Below are 19,360 nucleotides of genomic sequence, written 5' to 3'. Positions count from 1 at the left end.
GTGTTTGCAGACAAAATGTTTGAGAAATGTCTCAAGTTAAGCGTGAACTTGTTAGGTAGAATAAACAGTATGGAAGCACATTTGAAACGTAAATATGAAACTTTGAAAAGAAAGTGTCTATTTTGGGTCTTCCAGCTCATAGACCAAGCTTACGTCTAAGCTGTAGTAGCCGTTTCGAGACGTTCTTTATAGGTATTGCGTTTTGTGGGCAGGGGTCACACAATGTTAATTGTGCAACGAGTGTGTGGTTTTCAGCTTTCCACCCACTACAAGAATGTGCTCATCCATAATTCCCCATCGTGATCCGTCACACGCAGAGTTAATGAAGTGCACACACTGCCTTACATATGTGTAGCAGGTACCTCGCTCATATGCAGAAGTACGAAGGATGACATAGTGACCGCGTGCTTCGCTACTTCACAAAGGTCATGATTTGTGGTTTACCGGACACCTTGCATGTGCTTTGGTATTATACAGTTGCCCCGAGAGAATTCTGAAAGGCCTCTGAATTCTGAAAGGCTCTTGAAGCTTTCACTGCGACAGCGCAGTGCTTTTTGCACAGACCTGGCATTTTTTGTTCTTGGGCTTGCACAGTGCAAACAGTAGGAACATATTATATATATATAAAATGTGCCAGAAAAACTCATCAGAGTGTTTCAGCCAACAAGTGTGGGCGTGATCCAATTCACTGTACCTCAATATCTAGATAGATTATTGTAAAAGTCTTTTGCACTTTTATGCTTTCAAATTTGCTGATCCTTTTCTTTCTAGTGTAGCAAGTCGATTTAAACTTTCAAATCTGCATTCATGAAATTGATATCATTACCCACCCGGCCGTGACAAGATTATTGTCTTTGTAATTTTGGTGTATACACAGTTGAAACTCTTTACAAGAGGCATGCTCTGGGCAGCAGTTTTCTTTCATACAAGATGCTTCTTATAAGCAGGGTACCTCGTATTCATTTTCTTATGAACCCGTAGTTTACTGTAGGCACACTGGTGCGTCTTACATTCATTTGTCTCTTATATCAGCGTCTCTTGAAAAGAGGTTAGAATGTATACCTAGTTATATTCCGCTGCAATTTTCTCTTGTATTACACTGTACGAGATGTAAAGTTGTTTTGAATTTTTTTATCACTGGCATTTCACCCTTACGGTTTATTGTAGTCTTTATGTACTGCTCGTTATATGCCATGTATGCTAGCCATTTTGGCACTCCCAATTGAAGTAATTTTCCCTTCCTTGCCATTCACATTCAGGTTTTGATGAGTTCAACAGGGCATGACTGTCTCCTTGTAATGCACTGCGTATTCAGAATACCGCAAACAAATTACCTATCGTCTCCATGCAAGTTGTTCACTCGGCACTAGGTATAAAAAAAAAACACTCGACAGAAGAGGGTATGACACATGATACAAGTCTTTTATTATCAGGTTCCAAAATAGAAACAAAAAAGAACAAGCACAATAAGGAACATGGATGTGGTTTCCATCACGGGTATGGCAATTACATAAATACACGGCAGCCTCTTTGCCTTAAAGGCTGCACTCTCTGTACATGTGATTACACGAGAAAATAAACAAGTCACATCAACAAAACAGGAGACAAAAAAAGATGCAATCCCTAGAAGGACAGAGAAAGCGCGCATCTGTGAAGTGTCGCAACTGTCTCGACTCCGTGTCTCGTCTCGTTTTACGAACGGCAAACACGACTTTTCGGGCAGTTACCAATGAGCATATGTGTATATATATATATACTCTCTCTTGCACTCTTGTTCCGTTCCTCTCTCATTCTCTCCAAACTACCTTCTCCAACTTCCGGCGACTCCTAAAGACGTTTATCACTGTTTTGGCGCTCTCGTGTTCATGGAATGCACTGCGATTCTCGTACACTGGTAGCACCAACTCTCCCGCGACATCGCACATGAACTTTTTCTTTTTCCCTTAAAACCTGGTATCAAACGTGCAGTCGTTGCCGACGGTGTGGCAGCGTCTGGCCAGCTCTGGTAGCACCACGGTTACACAGGTAGCTGCTGGTTATGGGATCGACGGGACTTTCGCACGCTCACGTCCAAATCGTCCACACGTTCGATGGGAATGCGTTTACTTCTCTGTACAGTCCACATCGGAATGGCTCCGTCATTTTTTTTTTCTGCCAAAACACTTGTTCCCTAAAAAGCCTGGTCCAGCCAGTCTAGGTGGGAAAGGGGTTGTGTCTTTAAGGAAGATGGGAGAGGGGGTAACCTGGATTTCTTCTTCAAAATGTGGAGGGTGGTTGTTGGTGTTTTTTTTTTTTCTTTTCCCGGGCTTTTTTTTCTTTTTCTCGGTTCAGTGTTTCACTTGGTGACTGATGATGGCCGCACACTTCTTCGCGCCTTCGCCGAGGATGAAGTTTTCGTGGAGTCCCTCGACCTCCTTGACTTCGACCTTGCCGTTGCAGCACTGCGAAGAAGAGAAAAACAATTAAATGTCATGCGTTCTTGTCAGTCGCATAGAGAATCACTGTCGGTCACATAAAAGAAAAGATTTGAGAGAATGGAAAACATTTCGGCGCATGAATCATTATTGCGTAACGAGACACGAGTTCCCAAGTAGTGCTCGCACAAAGCCACGACTAGCTTAATTGCTCAATGGTTTTTCCTTTGTCAAAGATTGTTCAAATCAGATCTGCTACTCTCAACAGCACGATCCACTTACTGTTCGAGCACGCCAGTTTTACACCACAAGAAAGAAATGTTCCTTTTCTCTCGCTTCGAAAATTCATAGTCGTTCCCAGCAAAACTTTACTACACACCCAAAGTCCAGTCACAATACATACACTCAGTTCAATAACCAAGCGCCCACGTGTAGTTACTCACGTACGACCTCATTCCAAAAAGAGCAAAGCAGAACAAGGATGAAGAAAAATACAACGGGACAGGTGCTGACTTGCTGTGCTGTTCTCGAAGTGAACCATAACAACTTGCCCATGTTCCTCCTTACAGTACTTATGGCCTCATTCATTCGTACTAGTGGTCACACATGACCTCATACATTTGACAGTAAGTGCTCACACACATTGATTTGGCCATCAATCCAAGTGAACCTTACAGTCGTGCTTTCATAGTCTAGCAAAAAACATGTCCTCACCTCAGAGAGACCGTAGTCGGACGGGAGCTGGCTCGCCATCTTTCGTGGCCTGGACGCCTTGATGAGCACGACGTCGCCGTGGAATTTGGCATGCGGCTTGTAGTTGGAACCGGCCTTGAGGAACTCGTAGAAGACTCGTGTGGCCGTCGCCACGTCCTGGCGGCTCGGGTGCACGTTGGGGTACGCCTTGAGGAGGATGTCGGTGGCCGCCTCCTGCTTGGCGTCCCAGTTCGGGTACTGGTTCATCTGTTTCCGTACCTGCGTCAGCAAAAGGCCGGGGTTCTCAAAAGGGGGCTCAGGCACACTGACATGCGTACAACCGGAAGCATGATTGACACAGCTGTTGGCATCAAGGTTGCAACCCGCTGCAAGTGTTCATCAGGCCTCGCCATAACACGATCATATCTGTTGCAAAAATAACTTCTCTATGTCCAAAAAGTCGTTATAAATTTGTTATTTCTTTCTCAATCACTTTGTAACAGTCGATGATTCGTTTTATCCATACTCGCTGTACTGAGGTTTGATTATACTGACAGAGCCCATTTATTTGCAAATACCAAAGTCTGTCACCTCTACTTATTATTATACCGAGCTGTTCACTACAATTGTGCAATTCTTTTACTGTAATAGTGCTGGCATTTTTTTCGATTTCATTATCCTCATACCAGTGATCATTTCAGCTTCAGACTTCTAACCAACAGCTTTCACACTCAGGTGAAGCTTTTTTTTTTCTGCTCTCTAGTATAGAATAATGTGTTATATGCGAGTGTGGTTGGATAGTTCAAGCCACAATGTCATTTCAAACGCTCACCATTCCGCAACTTTCGGCAACAGGGAAACCCACCTCGATGTAGTCGATGTTCAGGTACTGCATGAGGAAGGCGCAGAAGAGCGCAGACTCCTCTTCGTCCTTGCTGCCGGTGAAGCGAGACCTGTGGTGAGCCGTGTGCACGGCCATGTAGTGGGGCGCGCCGTCCAGGAGGGTCAGGCTGGCCACGGACGCTCCCGCCGCTTGCAGCTGCACGGCGATCTCGAAGGCTACTGTGGCACCGAAGGAGTAGCCAACTATGTGGTAGGGGCCCTTGGGCTGAACCTCGGCGAGTTTCTGCAATGGTAGGAAAGCAAAAAGAGCGCGATTAGTCGGCTACGTTCAATGCTATCTTATGCATTTATATGCCAGCTACGCTTGGGTTTCATATTGCAACTACTCTCAAACCTCATTATAACAAAGTAGTATCTTACACAAACATAAGTTTGTTTTATCCAAAAATTTGTTATAACGGTGTATTTCTAACACAGTGTCTATTGCAAAACTACTCTTCATTTACTTCGTTATAACCAACACTTCATTATATCCGGGTTTGTTATATCGAGGTGTATATGTCTGCTACGTCCAGTGCTTTGTATGCAGATACGAGTTTCTTTACGCAACTGTATGTTGGCCGCATTTAGTGTTTCCTGGTGCAACTATAAGTCAGCCACATCTATCTTCTAATGGAGCTGTATGTCGGCTATGTAGAGCACTCCCTTATGCAACTGTTGATCGTCATAATAAAGCTTGTTTACCCTTTTCCGGTCACTATTTATCACCAGCTAGCCAACAAACGTTATGAGGTTTTCACTCTGTGCAACACACGCCTTTTGGTTGGTACAGCTGAAAAGACAGAGAAGACATGCCGTCCACAGTATTGCTGGTGTTAATCCACTTATTCATACCCTGGAGATTTCAGATTCTGAATTAGCCAAATTTAAAAGAAAAGCAAAAGAGATAACTCTCGCCTGATTAGAGCAATTTTAAGTACATATTTTCGCAGCGAAACTTAAATGAGCAATCATTTAAAAAAAAGCATTAGGAACAATTATCAGCCAATTCAATACCAAAGAGGCCGTTTGAGCGGTGGAAACCACTACAGTGCTAAAAAAACAAGTTCTGCAATCCACCAGTTAATGCCAGCTCACCTGGATGTAGATAGCGGCCATCTCTTCAATGGACCGCACTGGAATGTCGGGCGTCCGCTGCACTCCAACTGCACGAACAGGGAGGTGACTGGCCACCTCCATCAAGCCGTTGACGTGTCCCTCAATCGGGTGCATAACAAAGACGGGCGAGGCGCCCTTCAGGCCGTTCATCTCAAGGAGGATACTGTGGGGAACTAGCTCCTTGACGAGCGTCAACCGCGGTACTTCAGACACGTCCGCAGATTCTGCGAGGGCAAAAAAGATGCGTCTTTTAGAGTACAACCCTGACATTACGACAATAGGGTACAATCCTTACAGCATGGCGAGAGAGTAAAACCCCTAAAATACAACCCTCAGAATATAAAATAAGAGTACCACCTTTAGACTACACCCCTTGGGATGCTGCCCTTAAGGTGCAGCAATCGGAGTCCAAACCTTAGAGTGCACCTTTTAGGGCACAGCCCTTCGAGTACAGCCCCTACAGCATAGCCCTTTGGGTACAGTTCTTAGGATACAGTCGGAGTCCAGCCCTCAGACAGCAACGTGCACACTGACCCTAAGAGATGAGCTTTTAGACTATGGTGACACTAACTATAACTAAGCAAAGGTACTCCCACAAAGTCCAATATGGTCAAGTTCACCACATTTTCTATTTCACTTAACTTTTAGATGTTTGAAAGTGTTTGTTCTCAGAGCAGTGGTACATGTCAGTACGTTGTTCAGGACAGGCTGATGTATGTGCACGATGACCACTGGCAGCCCCTCCTGCAGTTTCTTACTTTGCATGTTTTTTTTTATTTTGAACTTTGCAATTTTGCACAAACAAGCGTGCATGAGGTGCGACTGAAGTCTCTCGCCCCCCCCCCCCCCCTCTCCCAAATAAATTTAGAGACTCTCTCGACGATGACATCAAAACTCGACTAAACTGTACAGTCTACACCCAGCAATTGATGATAACACAAGTCTGGGCTCGAGCTAGTTGGTATTGCTTCATTGTGGCAAAACAGCACTGCGAAAAACAAGAAACGGACGACCCCTACCTTCGCTCTCAGGAGGTGTTGCGGTGCCGTCAGACTTGGTCGACCCACCACTGCTGGCTCCTCCACTGATCTCACGCAGCCTGCTGATGGTGAGCTGCCGGATCTCTTGCATAGACAGGGCGACGTCATAGTCCCGCTCGATAGTCTGCTTCACCTCGACACCCATGAGCGAGTCCATGCCCAACTCGCCGAGGCTTATGTTCGGGTTCAGGCTGGAGGGGTCCTTTACGCCTGCACGCATGAATCAAGCGGAACAATGTCAATAAAAAGAGACGACGAGAAACGAAGGTCTATGGGAAAAAAACACCCGTTGGTTTTATACTGACGTTTGAACGAGAAAACACGGTGCTCTTGAATGAGACAAGAGAAGACGGGATAGCTAGAAATCCAGTATATTGTGCAGCTCACGACTACAAGTGGCGAGCTTACGCCTTGCGTTTACGTACAGCGCTAATGTACTCCACCTACATCTTGCGTTTACATCCTATCTTCAGATACTGTACATACATCCTGAATTTATGTCGTGGGTGTCCTAAGCACTTGTGCAGTATTCTCTTGTACAGATTACTTTCACAGACATCATGACATGTGCCATCTGTGGGTACTAGCGCATTCAAAAGCTGCTCAACACATCAGGTGTTTCCGCACACCATAATTATTCGAACAACGGTAGCCTGGTGAAAGACGGTTAGTCTACGCAAAGCAACACGCGAGGTAATATGAGGCACCAGCGACCTCGTAGCTGCCGCGCTCAACCGAGATTTCCTAGCATGCTCACCAATATTATTAGCTAGAATTTAATGCCCCAAAACCACACTACAATTATGAGAGATGCCGTAGCGGAGGGCTCCAGAATATTCGACGATCAGGTGTTCCCCAAGGTGCACCGAAATCGTACGGTGCAAGGGCCTCCTAGCATTTCCCCTCCACAAAGATGCGATCGTCGCAGCTGGAGCGCACTGCTTACCGAGAATGTGTGCGATGGACTGTACAAGGTCTTGCTTGTTCTTGCCGTCGGACTTGGCAGAGAGGTCGGCCTTGACCAAGCTCGACACTACCGGATGACTCTGGCTGAGGAACCGGTCCATGACAGCCATGCACGAGCTTATCTTCTGGGGCAGGGTGCCGCCGACAACCACATCGGCGCCCATGGTGTCATGAAGGACACCGACGTCACCAATGGCACCCCACTGGATGGCCAAGCCTAGAAGGGTGCAATGATGTAACAGTATAAGTATTGCAGCTGTGTGCTGACACACAAGAATTGATTCAGTTAAGTACTGCTGAGAAAAATATGAGATAGCTTTGATACTTTTTCTTTCTGTTATACAATCAGGCCTCATAAAATTGCATCTGACATTAAGATAACTTCATTATTCTCAAAAATTTGTTAAAAATATTCTCTCGACACTGTCCGACAAAGCTATGGATTTTTCATTTACAGTGTTAAAACAGATAATTCACTATATTTGTGTTTGCTAAAATTAATTGGGAATGCAAATGCACACCACAGGCACTGTACGATTGTCAAGACAATTGTTTTTACTTTATCATTAGTATATCCAATCATTTGTTTGTACATAATCCTTATATTCATGTGACTGCATTTTAAGGTATCGTTGCTTTTGAAATCGATTAGGTTTGTTTTATAGAGAAACGTTACACGTTTTGATGCTTATTAAGTACCTTACTACTATGTTTGCACGACCACACAGTAATATTTATAAGCCATCAGTGTGGAATTCCAGTACATCACTGAAGCTGCTGAAAGTATCAAGAAGAGATTCTCAGCAGTGTTCCTGTCAAATTTCTGTTTGAAATTCTAAACTTATTCAGTCTCGCCACCAGCTTCTATTGAGGTGTCCTTGCTCAGTTTTTTGGTCTATGCTGGTCTACTCCCGAGCCCCCGTTTAGGATAAAGCATTTTTTAGTCAACTGCAGTGCAAGCTTCTTTTCCTGTAATGTTTAACATACGATGAGAAACGAAACACGCAGATATGCACCAGTGAATTTGAATAGCAGGCTTGTAGGCTTCCATAAACACTTGCGACATCACAATCATATTGCAGAAAGGATGCACATCAGCTTATAAGGGTTACACAATGATCTGTCGTGCCTGAAATTGCAGTGCCTGAAATTTCTATCCTACTTTTACACTTCGCTTGCATAGCGGTCATAAAGCAACAACCTGACACTTCTGCCCCCCCCCCCCCACAGAAAGAATGCAGCGCTGCCAAACACAGCAGCCAATATGTATGCCAATCTATGTAAGTCTACATGCCAGCTCACCAGGCAGGCCGTCCGCAACTCTTCGCTCGCAGATCCGCTCCATGACCGAGTTGGCGTAGCCGTAGTTGGTCTGCCCGGCGTTGCCCCGCCCACAGGACACGGAGGAAAAGACAACGAAGTGGTCCAGCTCCGGGCACATCTTCCGTGACAGTTCGTCGAGGCGCAGCGTCCCGTCGACCTTGGGCTTGCACACGGTCTCATAGGCCTCGGCCGTCTGGTTCTCGAGCAGTGCGTCCCGAAGAACCTGCACAGCAAGACCAAAAGACAAGGCGGTTGGTACATCATGAGAAACTTCGAGCACAAACTAAGACTGACAAAGAGGGAGGCAACGACACCAGATGCACAGCATATATGAGCCATTCGATGAGATTCATAACAGCTCACTCTTAAAATTTAAGACTCGCAAGTGCAAACTCCTATGATGCTTCCGTAAGTACTTGCCCTGACACACCATTTTCTAAATGAAGTAGGCCGACCAAACTAAACATAAATTTATCTATAACGCATGGAAATATATTGGAAACATAGTCTTAGCCATCAGTTTGCTACGCTGCATTTCACTAATTGACAGTAATAGGCTAAGTGAAACTCGCTCAAACTAATAGACTTTAACAGACACTAATTAGTACTGACACGCACAGCTTCTATTTAGACTTTTGGTCAGTGATACAGAAGGTATAAGTTCACAATTCAGTTCTTCAACAGTGTCGTTCACAGATAAAAGATGCAAGTTGTCACCACTAACCACTGCCAAGTTGAAGATGCCGCCGACAGGTCCCAGCTTAACGGCATCTTCAAGGATCTGTCGGGCTCCCTTCTCAGTCGAGGCGTCGGCCTTGCTCACTGCCACCTTACAGCCGACCTGCTGCCACCGGTGGAGGCACAGCTTCTGGTATCCCGTCCGGATGCCAGATCGGGCGCTAAGCACCAGCTTGCGGCATCCGCGGTGCACCATCCAGTCGGCGAGCTCCAGACCGAAACCACCGAGGCCGCCCGCGATCACGTACGACTTGTGCTCGTAGAAACAGGTGCGCGCGACGGCCTCTACGGTGATCGGTGTGGCGGGTATCGTCTTGCGTGGCGTCTCCTCCGGCCTGACCTGTTAGTTTCAAACAATGAGAGTTAGCTTCCATGCGTGTGTTAAGAATATAAAAGAACACATTTTCAACCACTGTTGCTGTAAGCCCAGAGTAGGGACATTGTAGGGCCCACTAGCAAATAGGATGGATTATACAGTAAATGTTATTACAGTGTAACCCAGTTTATGTGACTACAGGGTACAAACAGACACTTTTTATACCGTTCATTAAAGAAGTCCACCTAACCACGGCATTATTAGAAAGAAAAGAGCTCGACTGCACTTTTCTTTTTCTACCTGTCATCACTGGCAAAAATACATAAAAAGTTCCCACGTTATTGTATGATAATTGGATGAGCGCAAGATTAAGTCCTCGACGACATGCACTGTCTTGAACAAGGAAAGAACAAAAAACATAAACAATGTCAAACGCACCTCCAGCACCACTTTGCCCATGTGCTTTCCAGATGCCATGAACCGGAACGCCTCTTCTGCCTGGTCTCTCGTGAACTTGATGGCGTCCAGGGGCCGCACTGCGCCCGAGGCAATGCCCTCACGAACGAGCTCGGCCACACGGCGCTTGTCGGCCGCCACAAAGGGGTCGTCGCCGAACAGAGCATCCAGCAGAATGCCGTGGAAGGTGACGTTCTTGAGGAACACGGACATGCCGAGCGGGGAGTTCTTGGAGAGATCGAACTTGCCGATCTCGAGGAACCGGCCGTGGGTGGCCAGACACCGGACACTGGCCTGCAGCTTCTCCTCGGCCAGAGAGTTGAGCACAAGGTCGACGCCTGAAACAAGAGCAAGGATAGATTAATTTTCACCGCCTGAAGTTGCTTGCATCTAACCTTAAGTACAAGCGTTGCACTACCACCTAAATGCAGCCAGGAATTGTACCTGCATCTTCAAGCTCAACCTCAAAACACCTTAGTGGCGAGGCTAGCGTGATAATTTAGCTTAATATTACCAATGATTGATATAAAAAAACTTCTGCTTAGACCCCTGAATTATACTGACAAGAGTTTGTTTATTTACGCAGTATACACCTGACAAAATGAAGACAGCATTGACCTTATTTAGCCCCTGCAATGGACAAGCACTCACCTCTTCCCTTTGTCTCGATCAAAATGTGCTCCTCGAACGAGAGATCGCGCGAGTTTGCGAAGTGGCGGTCCTCGAGCTGCGGGAAGCGGCGCTTGAGAAACTCTCGCTTCTCCTTGGAACCTGAGAAATAAGATGAAGAGAGAATGTAAGTTCAACAAATGTATCAGTTACACTACTACCTATTGTCTGTCACATACCCATATTGCAGTGGCACACAAAAACCAAATGACAGCAGAATCGAATTCTTGTCAACGAGTACACAGTATTAAACGTCCTTCAATTAGATCAAGTTCTTGCACAAATAGTTTGTAATGATGGAAAGTCTGAAGAAGAGACATGCATTAACCATAATCTAGCCGTCCCTACAAGGAACTGCTTGCCCATTGACTGTACTCTGAGCAAGGGGGTTAGACCTTCGGTATGAAAGAACTATGAGGAGCAGCAGCAATACTCTCCAATACTAATATTTGAAGTTTCTTTGAATATGCAAAACTTTTGTTTTTGGATATCTTTTAAAAAAGACACACACCACGAAGCAGTCCCTTAAAAGCTGGGTGTCAGGCCATCATTTTCAGATCAACCCATAATTTGATCGAGGCGCAATGGTGCCTCCTATACTTAACTGTTTTTTCCACCTGAGAAGAGTTTAACCGCACTTTGGTGTTAGTTTTTTTTTTTTACTGAGTTTTTGCCAATAATACACTCTCCCTTCCTGTAATGCCATCCTGCACCCGAAGAGTAACGTAATTAAATAAAAAAGTAGCTGTGTGTCCTTTGAGACACAAGCTCATAAGTTGAAAAGAAACTAGTCACAGTTTCTCCGCCCCAAACACTTACCACAAGTGGTGAAGACTGTGCAGCCCATGGAAAGGGCGATCGAGATGGCGGCCTGTCCGACACCTCCGCTGCCGGAGTGAACCAGCAGGGACTCCCCGGGCCTCATGTTGCCTCGGACCACGAGGGCGTAGTAGGCAGTCGAGTAGGCCACCGGAACCGTGGAGGCCTCCTCGAGGCTCCACGACTCTGGTACCTCCCACAGGAAGCCCGGATCGGCGGCCAGCGCCGTTGCCATGCCCTCAGAAGACACTGCTCCCATGACCCTGCGACCCTTGGGGTCGCGGCCGGAGAACTCCAGGCCGAGGACGCAGTCGGAGGTAGCCAGGTTGCCTGTTTGAGTAAGCCAACAAGTTAATTAGTGTGCTGACAAGTTAGTTAGTCTGCTTTTTACTTACAGGTGAGAGGAAAAGTTTGTAATGTATGTGCACAGTAAGGGGCAATATAAAAGGCAACACTAACTTTATGTTTAGTCAGTGATTACTTATAGCTTATCCATATTCATGCGACTCAGTGAATCACTAACAGTAGCTTTCCACTTGAGCATTTAGTGTCATGAAAGCTTTTGTGCTTATCAATTCAGCCCTACGACTTCTAAAATAATTTCCAGGGTTCTCTCTTATATTGCCCAGAATCTTACATATATGCTACATGAAATAAAAAAAAATTATATATGTGTCTATGACACCTCAGATACCAGCAACGGTAAATAAAGAAAATGTGGGTTTATTAAGCACGCGACATGTCGCATTATTAAGGGTCAAGAAATGTACGAACACAAGAGACTGACAACCACGCATCTGAGGGCAAATAATGCTTGTTTCTTCTATGTAGGTTATTACAAATCAGCCATTTTTACCTTTTACTTTATTTTGTGCAAGTTAATTGGCAACAAGCTGCATCCATTCACCATTTGAACTATATCTGTCTAAATTACACTAAGCTCCCTATAATGACCTAAACTTATTTATCATCTAAGCCTAGTGAAGCAGTCATGCCTGCTGATCGTGTGTGTCAACGCCTTCACCTTTTCAAGACCTCCAAACTACTGCAACGCAACATGTCTGCGCAACAGCAATTGTTTCCAAAATTAGAAAATATTGCTGCTGGAAGAAAGACTGTGGGCAATGAGCAGTCACAAGCTACAACAAGGAAAACGAGATCGGTCAACAGCACTTACCAGGCAAGGCATCTGGCGGAAGCTTTCCGGTAGCCAGCATGATGTCTCGGAAGTTCAGTGGAGCATAGTACACGCTGCACAGAACGCCGCTCGCGGTGCTGGATGGTGATGCGTATCGCAGCGGTGATTCGTACCACTGCAGACTGGACAGGTCGCCTCGGGTCTGCACATTCAGGAATGCGTACGGCGTGACAGTCTTCGGGGCTCCGTTGGATTGTGTCACCACGTGCCTGTACGAACCCCACTGTCCGTCGCGGTAGACGTTCATGACCAGGTCCTTCTCCAGTATCTCCTTGTACGCCGGATTGCTCGGGCTGAAGTCAGCAACCTTGTTCGATCCCTTGACGCTCGCGTTGAAGATGCACCTGACGTGGCTCCCGGTTTCCTGTCGAAGGCAGTTAGTTAATCCTACGACTCCACTGACACCTGCATCCTCAGCGAGCAGCCAGAGGTTCTCTCCAGCAGGTTTGCTCTCAAACTCAACAGCCTTGGTCTTGAGAGGCTCGACCCAATCGTAGCCCATGTTCTTCACCTTGATCACCTCCTGCTTGGCAGCATCGACAGGTGCCATCTTTCGCAGCAGGAGCAGCGTGGACACGTTGTTGGACTTGAGGCCGACCACGTGGAATCCATGGGCACGGAACGCAGCCTCCATGACGTTGCTGGCATGGACCCGGAGTGGGACCTTTCCAACGGTTGACAGGAACATCTCGGCCGGAGTGAGGGCAGTGCGGTGGGCCAGCAGGACAAAGCCGTTGTCCTTGCACTGTGAGAACAGTTCCTCGGCCAGAGATTCTGGACTCTTAACGGATGTGCCGGAAACGCCACGCAAGACTATGAGGTCCGCTTCTGGAAGCCCATTCTTGGCGGCCGAGGTGGGGTCCCACACAACTGTCTTCGTTCCTTCTGGAAGCTGCTCAGCTAGGATTGTGTCGGGAGCCGGGTGAGCCACGGTGTAGTCGGTTTTGAGCAGGATGTGGGAGATTCTGAGCAGTTCTGTCACCCATGGCGCCAGCACCGTGCTGCCGTCACCGGCTAGTTCGAGGACACGAATCTTCTTGGTGCTTGTGTTCTCGACGACGACGTCCAAGAGGTACCGCAACGGGTCCTCTTCGAAAAGCACCGTGTTGAGGAAGTCGCGCTCCAGGTCCTCTTTGTGGGCAGCCAGAGCTGACTGTACGGTAGCAACCAGAGATGCGGCCGAACCGTTGGCCTGCTTCTGGATGGCAGCCAGCACCTTGAGGAGGCCGTGGTTGTCGCCGGGGTTCTCCAGGTACCGGTTAAGAACCTGCTCGGGAGCTTCGCGGAAACCGTTCATGACGTCAGAGATCTGTGCCTTGTTCTTGCCACAGGACTCGAGGACACGCCGGGCGACGCCGCAGCATACCTCAACGTACTCGCGGATGCAAGACTCGCGCTCATTGCGAGCGGTGTTGTCATCCGTGTACGGCACGAACTGGTACTCCTCGAGGAAGGGCGACTGTTGGGTGGTGCGTCTTGGGGCGATGCTTGCCTTCAGGCCACGCAGGGCGACACCGCCAGCGCGACACGTGTTGAGGTAGCGGTCGAAGACTATGTCGATGCCTGTAAGATAATGTTCGAAAATGAGAAACGAAAGAATGCGTGCAAGCAAGGACCTCCAAAGTATGTATACCAATGTCATTTTGGGCTGCTATTACAGTAACACTTATGTTGCACATGTTAACATCCCATCCCAACTATTTCCCGACTAAGAAAGTGTTGGGGAATGCAGTTGATATATGGCACTAGGCGCGAAGTAAAAAATGCTGGGTTCCATAAATACACTTCAGGCCATATCTTGTATATTCTTCATTCTAAGGCTCCTCCAAAAAATGACAGAAGACAGACAGACACTTAAAAACTGTAAGCATGACAGACAAGAACGTAAAATAAAACCGAGACGTTATTGTCTGCCATGCTTACTCCAACTTCATAGATGCAAATCAACTAGACAAATGGGTTTTAGCGATACTCAAGATAGAAAAAAAAATGAAACACAGCTAATACAAGAACTGGAAGTTGGACGAGGCTTTACTACACTACAATAACTGCCCACTTACTAACTAGCTCTCCATGCACAGCAGGCCATATTGTAGCATGTTCAGTGCAGTCGATTTAATGACTACGATTATCATTATCATATGCAGTTGTGCATACGTTCATAACAAATTGGCAAGTTAATGAATAAATTTTCAAATCAGATACAGCCTGGCTGTTGTGACGCTTTACTATACTACAATTTTATGTTGCGGGTGGTCTTACAAACACCGAGAAGTTAATCACTGGTGCAGCGCGCTACTCACCGGCATCTCCGGCCTTCTCGGCAACCTTGGCCTGAACGCCGGGGTCAACGCGGCACGACTGGATCCTGACGGGCAGGTTCAGGGTTCGCACAGGGTTGCCCAGGATGCTGAACTGCAGCATGGTGTCGATGAAGGTCACCCAGTTGTCCTCCCACTTTAGCTTGCCGTATGGCTCTGCGATAGTCATCATTCGGAAAGTGTTGCATAAAAACAAGAAGCAGAACCATATTGTTTCACACAAAGCAATTCTCCTACAGGTGTGAATTATCACAAATTATACACATGCCAAACTCGCACAAATCCGCTCAAAGACATCCAATATTCTCCTGATACATTTAGAAGCTTGTGATATGTCGTTTTATGGATTTATTCATCATTATTCATAATTCGTGTGTAATTAAAGGTATATATATACAAAGGTGAGTTATGTTCTCTTATTGTATAAAAATAATTCTCTCAAGCTCAAAATACATAAGCGACTTGTTAAGTCCATTCCGAGCAAACATAAATTATAGTTGAAAAAAAAAAAAATGTTGCACAGAAAAGTAGAGGGGGGGGGGGGGGGAGCACATTTACGAGAAAAGGTGAAGGGACAAGCGCAAGGTCACAAAAATCCAATGTCATCCGAGACACAGCGCACTATTTGAAAGCTACAGAAGCGCAGGCCAATAGACTCACTAGTGAGGTCGGCCTTGATGATTCCTTGAAAGGCTCCGGTGTACTCGTAGCCCCGCAGCCTGAGCTCCTTGTAGATGTCCTCGGCCTCGAGCTCGTAGGCCACGGTCTCGGCCGGCGTGCCGGGCGGCTCCTTCTCCAAGAGCTTCTCGCCCTCCTCGGCCATGCGGATGCGGCCACTCGCGGCCACCATGCCGGCCTCACACACCTCAAACTCGCCCGAGGCGCGCATAATGTTGACCAAGAACTTAACGGAGCCTAACGTAAACAGAATAAAAAACAGTCAAACCAAAAAATGCGGGTATAACAAATTATAGGCTACAAAAAATAAATAATTTAACAACAGTCCTGCAACTATTGCAGCATGAAAAATATACGGTTGTAACAAATTTTCGAACTCAACAAATCTATATTCATGGCACGCACAATTTTGTAGCAACAAGGCTTCACTGTACCATATTTGTCGTTATTTTACATCCCAAAACCGCGATATGATTATGAGAGATTGCAAAAAGTTGAAACAACTGAACAGCCCTTTTTTTTTTCCACTGTCAAAGCTTGAGAGAACAGGCACATTCTCATTTCCGTTTCCTATGTGTTCTCATCATCTACCGCACACTATGACGCAGATTATGCGGACCGTGTTGTTTGGGATGCCTCGACTATTGACTCACCGTTCTTGGGAAGTATGGTGGCCCGGTGAAGGATCACGTCCTCAAACACAACGGGCACCTGGTGGTATGGCTTGCCAGAGCGCTTGGTCAGAGACTTCCAGGCCAGCACCATGTAGCCGGTGGCGGGGAACAGGACGCGGCCGTCCAACTGGTGACCGGCCAGGTAGGCGTCGCCCTCGTTGGCCTCGAGGTCGACCTCGACGATCTCCTCGGAAACCTGTGGCAGAAGCGTTGATTCAAACAAGTGAGTACACAATGCGTTGCAATATGAATTCGCACTTCCGTATTCTAGACCATCCTTCCACTCAACACTGCACGTCAACTCAAGGAAGTCAGTGGCATTGTCGAACACAAGAGAGAAGTGAGGACCACACAAACACCGAAAACGAGTTGCTAATTGCAGTTTGTGCTGACCAGACTTTTCTAGTGCATTTATGTTTGCATGCCTCATTTTTCCATCATGAAATTCCTCATTAGTCGCAGTTCACAAGAAGTGCAGTGTCATTTTTGGATAAGCAGTGGCACTTCGCTCACCTCAGTCGAGTGAGGGACGCACTCCAAGTTAGAGATTGTCTGAAAATTAGGGAAGTAAATCTCCTTCTGCTCCGTTTCAATATAATGCAGCGACACTACACCTTTCTTTAGCCACATCTCTTGGCATGCCTAATCTATCTTATCTCTCACTCTCTTTCAGAGGTGCCCCCCTTTCCCCAAAGCAGTTTTATCTCGGCGTTTAGACTCTCAGCTGGGTATAAAGGACACAGATATAATGGATTATATAGCACATTCTCAGGTGTAGCAAAGTTATATTCATTCTGTATGCTGCTTCAATATAATTAGGTTTGAGTGTGTAAGAGTTGCATGCATGTACGAAGTAATCCTTCGCAGGCGCATCTGCCACCAGATTCACCAACAACCGCGAGCGCCTCTCACCTGCGCCGAGGTGCTGAAGTCGTTCCAGGTGACCACCGTCCACTGCTGCGAGTGGTCCCAGCTGACCAGGTGGCCGATGCTGGGCGTGCCGCGAGGCACCGGGAACGGCACGGGCGGGTACAGTGGCGTCAGGTCGAGCTGGACTCCCAGGGCATGCAGCTTGCCCAGAGTGTTGAGGAAGAACTTGGGGTTGTCGTCGTTGCGCTTCATGAGGCCCAGGCAGGTGGCGGAGCCAACCGCTCGCCGGAGAATGGCCTGCGGGGTTGAAAGAGCGGGCATTTAGGGACGCTTTCCTGTGGACGACCTCACTTTCGACAAGCAGGCGCCACCATCATAGACCGATGCTCGCCCTTTCCCTCCGGTCAACAAGTGAACAGTACACCCTCATTAAACAAAACCTGAAGGGACCAGCAAAAAATATTCCGTTTCACAGGAGTTCCATTTACTGAGAGATGACCAAGGGTGCGGAATGCACGAGTGAAACCAGTCTTGTCAAAACCCCTCGTTCCATTTAAGCAGCAGTTCAGTTTCACCAATTTCTGTTTATTGAAGAGTGCTGTATTCATGAGGAGATTTTGTACCATGTCACCAATGATGACTGTAGACATTGTCGACAAAAATTGGTTCGACGTGGAACCTACGGTGACTACATACTCATAGGTGTGTTTTTTGACACTACATGGCCACACTTGCGTACCACACTTGCGTCCAAGTTGTGTCATTTGTGCCTCGTCCTTCACCTCATTGCCATCTTTCATAGTATTGCCATGCGGTGACGCCATTATTAGACTATCTTTTCATGCACTCACTGAAACAAAAGAATCCCGCTGAATTGAAATCACGTCAATCATTTACCCAGAAAAAAAAAACTACAAGTTTAATGAAAAAAAAAAATCAGTAGAATTAGTAGCAATCTTCTTCATTTTTCATAGTGTAGAAAGATCCTATAGACTTTACTTATAAGGCGTGGGCCGGTAAGATAGCATCCTATATTTGCACGTCAAGACATAAAATTAACAATGTCATGCAACGGCGAATGCATCAAGCCAATGTTTTCACGAGTATACCGTATTTACTCGCATAATAGGCGCACCCCTAGTTTGGTCGCGGAAAATTCGATTTTTTTTAATTCCGCGCATAATAGGCGCACCCCGAACTTGGCCGTGATCAGAAACGATTCTACCCCCCAGCGGTACAGTTGGAACGCGGTCCCCGTACCATGAAGAAAAAAAGAAGGCAAATCGACGAGCAAATAAAAAAAATTCGAAGTGCAACGACCTAACCAACGTGTTTGTCGAAATAAAACTTGAAAAAAAAAAAAGCGTCCATGAGCGAAAAAAAAACCGGCTGTTCCATCAATTACTGATACCCCCCAAATCGCCGTGCTTTTTGGAGGTCACGTGTACAACGCCGGGGACTCGATCGCCATCACCACCATCAGAGAAAAAGAAAGAAACGCCATTTTGCAAGCGGTATGCGTATGTTGTGGTCGTGTATTGAACTTTGGTTCCACCATGGGGAAGTACGCGAGCTACACGGCTGGGTTTAAACTGAAGGCAGTGCAGTACGCGCTGGAGCACGGCAACCGGGCTGCAAGCAGGCATTTAGGCGTTGGAGAAACCAGTATTCGGTACTGGACGGACCAAGAAGAAAAACTTAAGGCGACGAAGAAGACACGACGGGCTTTCCGCGGTGCCAAGACCAGCAGGTATCCGAACGTCGAAGAGCAACTGGTCCGGCACATACGGGAGCTACGACAAGACGGCTGTATCTCGAACGCACTAGATGCGAGTGAGGATGACATGTTGTGGGGTGCGGATGATTCGGACACCGAAAACGAATCCCCGCTCGGCGAGGATGAATGTGTGATCTCCGACTCGGACTCCGAATAGGGAAAAGGAGGAACAGCTACGACTTTTGTGTAAATAAATTTTACGTGTGTGTGTGCACTTGACGGCTCTCGCTTGTTCATTAAAAGGTACGTAGGTATGTTTGTTTTATGCTGAATTAATTGGTAAACGATAAAGTCGCCTTTTACTTGACAAGTGTGCAGATTTAAAGCGCGAGAACCGAGTTGAAAAAATTTTCGAAAATTTTACCCCGCGTAATTGGCGCACCCCTAACTACGAGCCACATTTTCTG

At 46.7% G+C, this 19,360-nt stretch overlaps 1 protein-coding gene across 2 annotated transcripts in view; it reads right to left on the bottom strand.

Moving 5' to 3' along the window:
* Positions 1–1,929: 1,929 nt before the first annotated feature.
* Positions 1,930–19,360, bottom strand: part of LOC119179527 (fatty acid synthase-like) — a 71,917-nt gene continuing 54,486 nt past the window's right edge. For both annotated transcript variants that reach the window (XM_075869228.1, XM_037430620.2), the window contains exons 12-27: positions 17,219–17,473; positions 16,286–16,502; positions 15,615–15,869; positions 14,937–15,110; positions 12,613–14,196; positions 11,436–11,765; positions 10,599–10,718; positions 9,930–10,285; positions 9,162–9,515; positions 8,417–8,660; positions 7,095–7,331; positions 6,128–6,358; positions 5,088–5,332; positions 3,973–4,233; positions 3,129–3,386; positions 1,930–2,441 (exon numbers count right to left, since the gene is read on the bottom strand). In XM_075869228.1, coding sequence (XP_075725343.1) covers positions 2,328–2,441; positions 3,129–3,386; positions 3,973–4,233; positions 5,088–5,332; positions 6,128–6,358; positions 7,095–7,331; positions 8,417–8,660; positions 9,162–9,515; positions 9,930–10,285; positions 10,599–10,718; positions 11,436–11,765; positions 12,613–14,196; positions 14,937–15,110; positions 15,615–15,869; positions 16,286–16,502; positions 17,219–17,473 — 5,235 coding nt within the window. In that variant the 3' untranslated portion in view covers positions 1,930–2,327. The remainder of the gene's footprint in view (positions 2,442–3,128; positions 3,387–3,972; positions 4,234–5,087; positions 5,333–6,127; positions 6,359–7,094; positions 7,332–8,416; positions 8,661–9,161; positions 9,516–9,929; positions 10,286–10,598; positions 10,719–11,435; positions 11,766–12,612; positions 14,197–14,936; positions 15,111–15,614; positions 15,870–16,285; positions 16,503–17,218; positions 17,474–19,360) is intronic.

This window comes from Rhipicephalus microplus, chromosome 7 (assembly GCF_043290135.1).
Source record: "Rhipicephalus microplus isolate Deutch F79 chromosome 7, USDA_Rmic, whole genome shotgun sequence".
NCBI lineage: Eukaryota > Metazoa > Arthropoda > Arachnida > Ixodida > Ixodidae > Rhipicephalus > Rhipicephalus microplus.
The sequence above is the reverse complement of the archived record's forward strand: the minus strand, read 5'-3'. Positions and strand labels throughout refer to the sequence as shown.